General features: G+C 45.1%; 2 protein-coding genes across 2 annotated transcripts in view; one reads left to right on the top strand and one right to left on the bottom strand.

Moving 5' to 3' along the window:
• Positions 1-611: 611 nt before the first annotated feature.
• Positions 612-1,781, top strand: pou3f2a (POU class 3 homeobox 2a). The gene has a single exon (XM_062551216.1). The coding sequence runs from the start codon at positions 612-614 to the stop codon at positions 1,779-1,781; it is 1,170 nt and encodes a 389-aa protein (XP_062407200.1).
• An 8,302-nt stretch (positions 1,782-10,083) lies between these two features.
• Positions 10,084-12,500, bottom strand: part of faxca (failed axon connections homolog, metaxin like GST domain containing a) — a 12,130-nt gene continuing 9,713 nt past the window's right edge. The window contains exon 6 of the mRNA XM_062551215.1: positions 10,084-12,500. This exon is cut by the window's right edge and continues 107 nt beyond it. Within this exon, the coding sequence (XP_062407199.1) occupies positions 12,264-12,500 (237 nt within the window). The 3' untranslated portion in view covers positions 10,084-12,263.

The raw sequence follows: 12,500 nt of genomic DNA, 5'->3' as shown, positions 1-12,500 counted from the left end.
CAGGGTGACAACTAAAAAGATCACGAAGACGACATATATCTAACATTTGTACAAAATGTATGCTACAAATTCAAACTCGGTGAACTCTCCAAAATAACCAAGGTATGGGGATAATTGACAATCAATAATTTCAAAGTATATTCTGAAATCATTGTTGCCAACCCCCTGTATTTCCGTTAAGAAATAAAACATTAACTTATCGGCTAATCTGGAACAGGCCATGATAAATGATAAATAAAATAGTGGAGCTGCTCCTCGGCCAAAGTTGAGTGAGGACCTCACTCTTGCCTGCATCTCTACGGCCCTGCGTCTTTTCCAGGCTGCAGCGCTCCTAGTATTGTTCCCGGGACTGCTGCGTGTTTGTGCACAGTCTCTAGTGGCCAATGAGAGGGGTGCTGTCAGGGGTAACCGCATCTGTCAACCAAATCCTGGCCAATGAGGAGCAGGGTGAGGCGGACCTCAGGTGCGTGCCGCTGCGCCTTGTTGGCCTCGCGCCAGAGAAAGAAAGAGAGAGAGAGAGCCGCCGGTGGCTTGAACAGCGGAGAGAGGTGTCCGTCAAGGCGCACGCGGGCCCCCCTTTAATGCACGCGATCACTCTGGCTCCGGGAGCTATGGCGACCACCGCGTCCAACCACTACAGCATCCTGACGTCCAGCGCACCGGAGCCCGGTAGTATGCAGCAGGCGGCCGCGTACCGCGACACGCAGAGCCTGCTGCAGGGCGACTACTCGCTGCAGAGCGCGCATCCGCTCGGACATGCTCACCAGTGGATCGCGTCGCTGTCGCACGCCGAGGGGACGCCGTGGCCCTCGAGCCCCCTCGGTGAGCAGGACATTAAGCCCGCGCTGCAGGGGGACCGGGAGGAGCTGCAGCACTCGCCCGGTCTGCAGCAGCACGAGCAGCAGCAGCAGCAGCAGCAGACGCAGCAGCCTACACACCTGCTGCACCAACCGGTGGCGCACGGGGGGACCCATCACGACTCGCGTCCGTGGAGGACGACCACCACCGTCACCACGACTCACTTAACGAGCATGGCGACGTCGAACGGCCAGGGCATGGTGTACACGCAACCGGGCTTCACCAGCCTCGGGGCCACCGACGAACAGGGTCTCCACCACCACACGCTCCAGGACGCGCACGAGGACCACCACAGCCCGCACCTCAGCGACCACCAGCAGCCGCTTCACGCGCACCAGCAGCAGCAACAACAGCACTCGGGTCACCACCACGAGCAGTCGGACGAAGACACGCCGACCTCGGATGACCTGGAGCAGTTCGCCAAGCAGTTCAAGCAGCGGCGGATCAAGCTGGGCTTCACGCAGGCGGACGTCGGGCTGGCGCTGGGCACGCTCTACGGCAACGTCTTCTCGCAGACCACCATTTGCAGGTTCGAGGCGCTGCAGCTCAGCTTCAAGAACATGTGCAAACTCATGCCGCTGCTGAACAAGTGGCTCGAGGAGGCGGACTCCACGTCCGGGAGTCCAACGAGCTTGGACAAGATCGCGGCGCAGGGCAGGAAGAGAAAAAAACGGACTTCCATCGAAGTGGCGGTCAAAGGGGCTCTGGAGAGCCACTTCCTCAAATCTCCCAAACCGGGAGGCGCGGAGATAACGTCGCTGGCGGACAGTTTACAGTTGGACAAGGAGGTGGTGCGGGTTTGGTTTTGTAACCGGCGGCAGAAAGAGAAGCGCATGACAACCCCGTGCGGTCCGCTCCCCGGTACGGAGGATGCCTACGGGGACACCCCGCCTCACCACGGAGCCCAGACTCCGGTTCCGTGACACACACGCGAGCACGGACGGCGAAAAGGAATGTGTGCAAAAACAGAACAAATGCAGAACCATCTCTTTGTTGTCTCACTCACTGGACCCGTTTACGGAGAGAGAGCGCGAGCGAGCTCGCCGCTCAATGAGCCAGTCAATGAGCGTACGTGAATTTGAGACAGGCAAGGAATTTGTACAACCCGCTGGTAGGTGTGAGTGATGCGAGGCAAACAATACAAGGGATTGATTCACAAACACCAACGCCACAAGACACCAACAGCTTTTTTTCTGGTGTGGAGTGGATGGAAGCCTGTCTTGATGGAGACGAGTGACAAGCAAACGCTATTCCACGGTGCTCCGTGCCAGTCCGATTTCCATGCTCGTTTCCCGGTTCGCGTAGAATGAACGACCCGAAAGCTGTGAGAAAAGAGGCGGGAGCTGCGTTGGGTACCTCACGCCATCTTTCCTTCATATCAACAGGATTGCACGGGACCAGCACTGGCGACAATACTGTCACTTATTTGCCTTCATTGACGATGAGATAAAACTAGTGAATTATTATTTATATTATTATTATTATTATTATTGTTGTTATTATTCTTCTTATTATTATTAGGTTGTAAAATTAATATACATTTCCTTCAATTAAAACTACACAGAGAGGGCCTCCGAAATTCACACACTGTCAGCCTACCTTGGAATTTGTTCAAAATCTCTCTCTGTGTGTTTGAGTGTGTGTGTGTGTGTGTGTGTGTGTGTGTGTGTGTGTGTGTGTGTGTGTGTGTGTGTGTGTGTGTGTGTGTGTGTGTGTGTGTGTGTGTGTGTGTGTGTGTGTGTGCGTGCGAGAGAGAGAGAGAGAGAGAGAGAGAGAGACGTATTGCTCTCCAGTGAGTCGTAAACTTATCCAATCGACCAATGTCCTATAGAAATAGATTGCAACTTAAGTCGACACTTCTTAAATCTTCCAAGAAAACCATTACATCTCGGCGAGAATTTGTGTTTTTGAATTTTGACACTGACATGTGTTTGTAAGACTGAGAGTGTCCGTTGGCAGTTGCTAATGTTAAATGGAGTTTTCCTCTATTTTGACACACGAATACTATGATGATCCAACGGGTTTTGAAATATAGCCTAGCTTATATTTAATTATTATTTAATTAAAGATTTAGTTGCTTATTATTACATAAGAACCAGCCTACTCATACAATAATAACAGTAATAATAAAAGCCTAATAATAATAATAATAATAATGATAATAATAACATTTTGTATAATAATAACAATGATAATAATAATGATGATGATAATAATAATAACAATTATTATTATTATTATTATTATTATTATTATTATTATTATTATTATTCTAGAAAAGGAACTAATGTTCGCTCCTATTACATTCTCAGTTGTTGCAGTCTGCTCCTCTGTAAGATAGGACAGTGTGAGGAGTCGTGTTGTTTTGTATGGGAGACGGATGAAATGTTTGTTTGTCTGCTCCTAGTGTCTTTTTCAGTATTTATTAGTTTCTTCGACCTGTTGCGCACGCGTCACATTAGCCGGGCTGTCAGAGCTCCACGAGCTCTGCTCTCCTGTAGGCCTACAGCAGTTAATCAATTGTCCGATTAACGAAAACAGCCGTTACAAGCATATCATTCATGGGATGTGATGTGGGCCTCTTGACGATTTTGCTGTTGTAATTTAATGGTCGTATTATTTTCTTGTTTATTGTCTATCACACGTGCCAAAGCACAGCACAAAATGGACGCAGTCGCGATTGACTTTTGTTCAACTAAATATTTTACAGCGCATTTTGAAACAGTTTTATCATTAAAATATGTTTTTACAAGCATGTTTATCGTTTTACTGTTAAGTCTGTGTTAAACACTTGTGTGGTCAAATCAATCAATCAAATGTTGACCTACCTTCAAGTAGGCAATCCAAGGTTTTGCATTTAAATTCAATTGTAGGGTAGGCTACCATCGTTATATGTTCCCTTGTTGCTTGAGCAGGCTACGTGTGAATTGGTATGTTTTTATTTGTGTAGGCCTAGCTATATCACGAAGACAGCGTAGAAGGTTAGCTGTAGGCTATATGCCTTTGCCTTCTTCGCTATTTTATATCCCAGAAAAATATCTGTTTGAAGCTGAAAATATGCAAATGTTCATAACATTGCCTGAGCGAATTGCAGCAGCAATTCTGTTTTAATTAAGATTAATTAGACTCTACCATTCGGGTCAAGGGGTCACACTGTTCTAAATCGCACACGGTTGAATTTATATTTATTTGATCGGCAAAATAGGCCGACGGTCAGGCCTGACCCATCATGAGAGAGACCGAAAATGAGAAAAGACAACGCGTATGCTTTGTTTTTTTACCTAGTCTAGAATGTAGAGATTACATAGGCTATAAAGCATTTTTTGCTATAGTTATTGGATATGATTATGCGTAAACATTCACAAGGCCTATGTTATTATTTAGTTTTTTTTTTTCGTGGTTGATGCGTTGATGTTTTAACTAATTTATTTTTTGTTCAGCATCTGCATCTCAAACAAATTTATTTCAGGGTTCCTATACACAGTTCACCGGTTACAAACACAGCCATTCAGCCTTTCAAATGCGTAATTCGTTTAAAAGAATAATAAGGAACCTATAGCCACCATACATTCTGAGAATTATGGAAATGGCCTAAAACCTTTTAGACAAAGAGTTGATGAAACCTAATGCTTTCGAGCCTTTTCATTGTATCTAAATGTTGATTTTGGAATTTACACATGTTTGTTTTACTCGAATTTTGGAGTTCGAGCTTACTGCAGAGCTTTCCGTAAGCATGGTTTTGTTGAACCAAGCAATATGATCTAAATCATGTCTCTCTTGCGCCATCTAGCGACCTCTTTGACTCTGTGATGTAGGCTATAGACATCCCAAAGAGATGGATCATTTCAACCCAAATAAAAGAAGACTGCATAAAGCCTTTAGAGATAGTATTCTAAAGAGAGATTCACTTGCACAATAATTACCCTGGAAAGGTATAGCGTTTGTCCAACGGCTTAGTTTGCTTTTAGCCATATCCAAAGACTTGAATCCTTACTCTCCGTATTATAGAAATATTGTGATATGTTGAGCTTAAAAATGACAGGTCTGCAATCTTGTTTTGTAGGTCATGCGAAATATCCAAATGATGTAATGAATTGTATATCTGCCATTGCACATCAATTGTGTTTGGCTGCTGTAGCTAGTGTTGATTTGTGTCAACCCTGGCCTCTAAGTCAGTATCTCAGATAGGCTACTGCATTTCCACTTGATTTATTACCAAAACTGATTTTTCTAATTGATCTTTCCTCCCTAAAGATGACAACTGAAACTTGAAAATCTGAAACGAGAATTTGAACCTGAGTGAATCAGAGAACCTGTGTAGGCTACCTGCTCCTCCAGTAGTCACCCAGCGTGGCAGAGTGTTGCTAGTAGTATATATAATATACTTACTAATATAAATATGATATACCGGTACTTATACTATACTATACCCGTTCCTGAGTAGTGGCCCAGCTAGCGTGGCAGAGTGCTGCTAGTATGGTATAAGTATATAATATAGGCCTACTTACTAATATGATAATCTTATAATATAGAATAGATGCATTACTGAAATATGTAATAGAGGCTACATCTTTACAAATCAATGGGGCATGTTTTGTTATTTTAGGACTTTGCTTTGATATGATAACAATGCTGATCATTAGGCCTAATTAGCATCGAGATTCTACATTGCTATCATATCAAGTGCCAATATTAGACTACTATTACTATATTCTAATGTTGGTATCACTCTCGAAATGAATGTGTTGGAAACAACACACTGTGTTGTCCCTATCTGTAGTTGTGATATTTTCAACACAAATTGTGATACCAAAAACAAAAGAATATGTTGGAAACAACACAAACTGTGTTGTCCCTATCTGGACACAGAGATATGTTTAAAACAAGTTATGTTATTTTCAGTTGTGTTGTTTTTAACCCAAGTTGAGCTATTTTCAACACATGTAACAAATAACAAAAACAATGTGTTGGACTATGTTGTCCCTATCTGGACACAGAGATGTGTTGTTTTCAACACATTCATTTTATAGGTAACAAATACAAATCGTCGTAGACAGCAGAGCAGAAGAGGATGAACATGTCAGTAGAGCGCTCGCTTGGTTGGAGGAGACACAAGCCCAGCGGAGCAAACAGGCATCTCCACATGGAACACAGCAGGAGGCGCACCACTCATGCTGGCAGCCAGAGGGCGCTCCTCACAGGCACGTGGCGCACTAATATCTTATCACTTCATCCATACAGAGTACAGAGACAGCCTGTCAGCCAGTATGTCAGCTGTCAGCTGTTGCTGGTAGTTTCAGCAGTTGCCACAGGTACAGTATAAGCTACGACACAACACAACACAACTCGTCCAGATTATGCATTTATTTTAATGCTGAGAAGGGAAGAGGTGTTCACTGTAAGATGGAAAAATAGAGAAATCCACGTAAAATCCACAATATCCCAAGAGTCTGGCCCAGCAGGCAAATAGCATTTCCTCTTCTTGAGCATCTGAGTCCTGACCTCATGCTCCCCCCACTGTACTAAAAACAACCTGAATATTATGGCAGTGATTAAATGATCTGTAAATATATGTTACTATATGTGATTGATACCTGTTACTTTTAAGTTTACGATTTACTGGTTTCTAAATTGTTAATTTATTTTTCACATATAACTCTGTTTCTCAAGGTCACCATGAGCTGTTGGTTCGGAAAAAGAATGTGTACCTAGCTATACAGCCAACAGCTAGAACAACCAGGCAGACAGTGCCAGACTCTTGAGGCAGTATTAAAATCATGCCCCCTGAATGTTTCCAGCCCAAGTGTTACTTTTCCTGGGATTCTTTTGGGAAGAGACGGACATCCCAAGTTAAGGAAGTAAAAGTTCTGCCAAGTATTTCATCCAACCATTTATTGAACCAGCTCGTCCTAATTAGCAGCCAGGTAGATCAGATGAGTGTTATCACCTTTCTTAAGTGTACAGGTAGAATGAGTATAGGGCAGGACTTTTACTTTGTGGCCTGGGATGTTCTCCTCTGCTTCTTATGAGTGGTGACTGCCCTGCCTATACTGTTGATGTGATTTGATTTTCTTATCCAAATTTGATAAGTGGATTGAAACATATTGACAGTGTGTTATATTTCAATATAAAAAGATTATCAATTGATTGATGATTGATTATATTTCAATATTTTTTTTTTTTTGTATGGTCAATATATTCAATAGGCCTACTGACATTCACATTCTGTATATTTTTGTATGCCCATATAGGCCTATTCACAGCAAAAAAATATTTGAAATATATTTTCACAAAATACTTCTTGAATATTTGTGAATACTCAAAATTGCCATTGAAGAATTTATTTCTCTATATATTTATTTCTGAATGGTCAGGGCCATGGCCCATTTGCTCAGCCTCAGCACTTGTTCAGCCATTGAAGTGGCTCAAAACTAAGGTGTCATTTTTACTCCTGAAACACTGAATAGTAGTTTGGTTTTAGCTTTTGCCAAGGAAAAGACAAAGCCTCCACATCATACGTATGCATCTGGTCATGAAAAATGTCGATTGAATACCTGGAGGGATCTACATGAGTCACAAACAACACGCTCAACACGCGTTTCTGATGGGACAGAAGAGCGGTCATGACGGGTGGTGGCCAGCAGAGGTCAGTAGCTAGCTCTTGCTCATACTCCTCATCTCTTGGCTCTTCAACATCAGTGGATTAGAAAACGGATCAATGAATGCAGACATATACAGATATATAAAGTTATAAACAACTGTGTGTGCATGTGCATTTGTGTGTGTGTGTGTGCGGTTTGTGTGAGTTGAGAGGGGGTTGTGTGTTTGTGTGCGTGCGTGTGGGTCAAGAGGATGGGTCAATGTGTGTGTGTGTGTGTGTGTGTGTGTGTGTGTGTGTGTGTGTGTGTGTGTGTGTGTGTGTGTGTGTGTGTGTGTGTGTGTGTGTGTGTGTGTGTGTGTGTGTGTGTGTGTGTCTGTCTGTCTGTGTGTGCGTATGTGTGCGTGTGTGTGTGTGTTTAAGAGAAAGCCAGACATAGGTGCACAAATGACCAGCAGCTCACTATGGTAGGGTAAAATTATCATTGTTATATTTAATGACTTCTTCTCCACACAGCCACTCGTGTCTATCTATCTATCTATCTTACATTCATAGGAAGTTATTGGTACATCTTATGTTACAGAGGGTCAGTTCCATCACGCTCCTTCCCCACGCTATGTACAGTACATCACCCAGACTAGGGTCAGGGTCAGGGGTCACAAGCAACTCTGGACACACACAACACAGGCTTGCATAAATGGCTCTAGAGTCTACTGTATGGATCTCAGCACGGCTAGGACACGACAGACAAGGTTGGTGGGCAGATGTGGTGGGCATTTGGGGGTGAGGGAGGGGGGGTAGGGGGTAGGGGGTGGGGTACGAGGGTTGCATCTCTGACGTTTGTCAGAAGGATTCGTCCATTAGGGGCCAGGAAGGAAGAGGAGGGAGAGGAGGAGAGATCTCATTACTTGGTTGTCCATAGTTACAAGCTAAACAGCAAAAGCAGAGCTACAGTGGAGGTTGTAGTTAATTGGAGGGGGGGGGGGGTCAGGGAGGGGTCGGGTGGTGTTCAGCTCTGTGTTCCTTTAAAACTAGTCCAAACTGTGTCACATGGAGGGGGGGGGGGTCACATCAGGGACAGCTTGTATACACAAGGGAAGGTACAGGTCTTCTTTTACTATGACATGAGGTCAACTGTTTTACATGGGGCTGTGATGGTGGAATTGCTTCCGGGTCAAGGGTCAGGATTTGGCCAAGCTGTCGCCGCAGCTGCTGCATAACTCTACGTTCACAGCACAACAACAGGAACTGCACACACATAAACAAATAACAAAGTATTGCACTCCTATGCACTCCGGCCTGAATTAGTTTCTGCAGTTAGTCAGAAAGACATTAGATCGTGAACACCGAAAAAAATAAATATATTCAAAAAAATGTCAGTGCAAAACAAATCTCATAAAATATCAAAGAACTATAACCAAAATAATACAGTACGTTGAATTAAATAACAATTATATGTCTAAAAACAATAGATACCATTGTTTACATTTTTAAAAAACAACAACATATTCTTTCATAAGAAATTAAATTCAAATAAAAAATAATACTGGCTCTGACATCAGGCACAAACATCAAAAAGGAAATCTCAAGGCTGTGTGTGTGTGTGTGTGTGCTTCTCTGGCCTTCGGTACTTTTGATTGATGGCACGCACGCATGTACACACACACACGCTCGCGCACGAATGCACGCACATGCTCACACACACACACGCACGTACTGTACGTACGTACGCATGCACACAAGTATGCACGTACATATGCACGCACGCACAAACACATGCTCACACACACTGCAGTACCAGTGGAGAGTGGATGATAGAGAGAGAGAGAGAGAGAGAGAGAGAAGCAGAGGGAAGAAAAGGAAAAGAGAGAGCAGATTGGAACATAGCAGGAGTACATATCTGTGTGTGTGTATTTGTGTATGTATGTCACACATTTAGAGAGAACGTGAGAGTATAGAACTAAAGCATTGACGAGATGAATCTAACATAACACAGTTCAATGACCACACACAGTACAACTGTGCTTTTGTGTTTTTAACTGTACATGATTTTTGCAACGACTACACACTAACACACTCCTGGCTCTCCCATCAGAGCTTACACACACACACACACACACACACTTTTCCATCTCTCTTAGAGACACACACAGTCTATTTGGCATGGGAGGGAGGGAGGGGTGCATTATACACTAATGACTAGAACCTCTTCAGGTGAGTGTGTGTTTCTGAGTTTGTGTGTGTGTGTGTTTGTGTGTGTGGTGTGTTATTGTGCCACTTTGCTGCAGACTGTGCAACCCCAGCTGAGCTCCATCTCTGCTTGACTGCGAGCCTGTGGTTCACTGTCTGCTCATGCGTGATGGTGACTCACTCATGCAGCATATGGAGTCACACACACACACACACACACACACACACACACAGGTGCTCATATACTCACACAGGTACACAGGAACACAGCAACGTGCACACACACACACACAGACACGCAATGCAGTAATGCCCATTCCCATCATAACAACAGAGAAGCATTCAGAAATGCCCGCAGATCTAAGCTCGAGTCTAAAATGGATGAATCAATCGCCTCCGACAGCACGACATGAACCTGGGTGGCTTTAGGACCTCGCGCCTACACCCCTGCGCACGCACAGTCAGCACGGGACAGAGGAGAGGTCACTTCCTGCAACTCAAGAGTGTCTAGTCTGCACCAATGTGAATGAGAAATTTGACCTAATAGTGCTGTGAGAATGAGCGGAGCGGACAAAGCCAACAGACGGAGAATGGTGGACTGCAGCGATTCTGGTCGCTTAAGGAGACGCTGCTTTGTCACAACAGCTGGTACATTTCCACTCATCAGCTGCCCGGGCCTACTGCGGGCATCATCGCCGCTTTAAAACGCTGCCCGGAGGAAGGAACGTACTGCACCGCCCTCTCTTTGGGATGGCATGTGGCTGTCCAACATAAGGCTTTAAGAGACTTCACCTCAAGTAAACTTCAGTCACAAACACCAGCGCTTCTTGGATTCGTAGATGACTGGTAAATTTCAGTAGCAATTGTAATATTGTAAATTTTCCCTTTTTTTTTTGTGCACCACGTGTCAATACATTTGAGCTAAAATGTTATTAATTTCACGTGACTCTGGATTTCTCATGCGTTGGCCACAGTCCATCAACTGAAGCATTTCTGTAAGGGACTGGCCAACATCTGACCAACGCAATGGCGGTTTTGAGAAGTCACTGCTAAATTGCTCCTAAAGGCATCAGGTATGCAACATCTCTCTCAATGGACAGCATGGGTGTCTGATGCCTGACAAACACCTGCACAGATCCATCTACCCGGAGACCACACAGACAGCACCACCCATGCCATTCTCCACCAGACTCAGGGTCACCCCTAATTACCCTCTCGTGTTTACCCCCCTCTCTCACATTTGCCCTCTCTATCAGTAGGCACCTCACTAGTTAAGCTCAGCTCAACTGCTCTGAAAAAAAAAAAAAAAAAAAACACACACACTTACATGCCACACAAACTACAGAGGACGGATAAACAGTGAAAGAAACCCCAGCTCAAACCACACACACACACACACACACACACACACACACACGTCTCAGGGGCTCCTGTGTGTTTTCGTAATTCCTTGTTTTTCCTCGGTCCAATCCAGACGTTTCCGCTGGAAGGCCCCTCGGACAGTAAGCATGCATGGGCTCTCGCAAGGCAAGGCAGGTCCACTAAGGTCCACTAACGGGCCTCTGACACCACTGGTCTGGACCACATGCTCTCTGTAGAGTGGGAGATGGGAAAAGCCGCACAAACCCCTGCAAAAGCACTTCAAGATGTCACTGAAACAAGCTCGTCATGTACACTAGTAGGTATTAATGACCATTCCTATTATTTATACTGCTGAATTGATTATCAAATGTGTTAATATTAGTTGATATAACTATTTTTTTCTCCCATAATTTAAGTATCCCATTCTGTTATTCTCAGACTTGTTCAGTCATCTTCCATTGATCATGCTAGTTCAGTGTAACGTGGTCCCCGAGCTGATCAAGGCTAGATGCAGTGCAGGACCTACAGTATGGCCGTCTGGGCTGAGGAGGTGGTTAGTAGCCCAGACGGTCAGCGCGTAGACCCGTCCAATCACGCACAACACACGCATAAGAGGCTCACAAACAGCACACACACAATAAGCATGGGTTGAGTTTGTGAGATCGTGTACCGTAGAATTCCTTAAGAAGCACGTCAATGTCAAACTGACGCTATGGTCACTAGGAGGCATAGTAGGAGTAACGTCCTCATGGCATATTGAGATCTGGACCAACTGAAGGCATCTGAGAGGCGCGGACTCTAGAAAACTCTAAAAACAGACCGGCTGGGGGGGGTGGAGTGGACATGCTGCCGTAGCAACGACGGGCCGCATCGAGGACGTCACCTGACCATGGGCGGAGTTACTCAGCAACGGCGTCATTGACTCCCGTTCTCGTTCTCTTTCTCTCTCTCTCTCTTTCTTGCTCTCTCTCTCTCTTTCTTGCTCTCTCTCTCTCTCTCTCTCTCTCTCTCTCAGTTCCTGCCTATTTTCCCCTTCTTTTCCCCCCCTGATTCTTAAATGCTTTAGTTTTCTCCACCTCCATCATCTTCATCATCACCATCATCATCATCATCATCTGTGTAATCTTTGTGATGCAGTCATCAACCCCTCATAGGGTTGTTCTTCCAGAGGAAGGCAGGAGAAGGGGGGAGGGGGGGGGGGGGGAGTTTGGCGAATGAGTACAGGAGGGCTCCGTGCAAGGCATTGTGGGAAACGTTAACCCTTCAGCAGATCCATGTCTGAGGCCTCGGTGTCCATGTCGGAGTCGAAGAGCGACTGGCCCGTGCGGTCACTGTCGGGCGTGGTCAGGTTGGAGTCTAGTGGGTGTGTGTGTGTGTGTGTGTGCGGTGGCGTGGGCGTGTGGGTGTGGGTGTGTGTGTTGGACTCGTCCTGGAACGTGTCGGTCCGTGAGTACAGGCCCAGGTCCAGCAGGTGGGAGGACGAGGCCGAGCT

The sequence above is a fragment of the Sardina pilchardus genome, chromosome 12 (assembly GCF_963854185.1).
Source record: "Sardina pilchardus chromosome 12, fSarPil1.1, whole genome shotgun sequence".
NCBI classification, from domain to species: domain Eukaryota; kingdom Metazoa; phylum Chordata; class Actinopteri; order Clupeiformes; family Clupeidae; genus Sardina; species Sardina pilchardus.
Note: the sequence above shows the minus strand (reverse complement) of the source record. Positions and strands in the feature narration are given on the sequence as shown.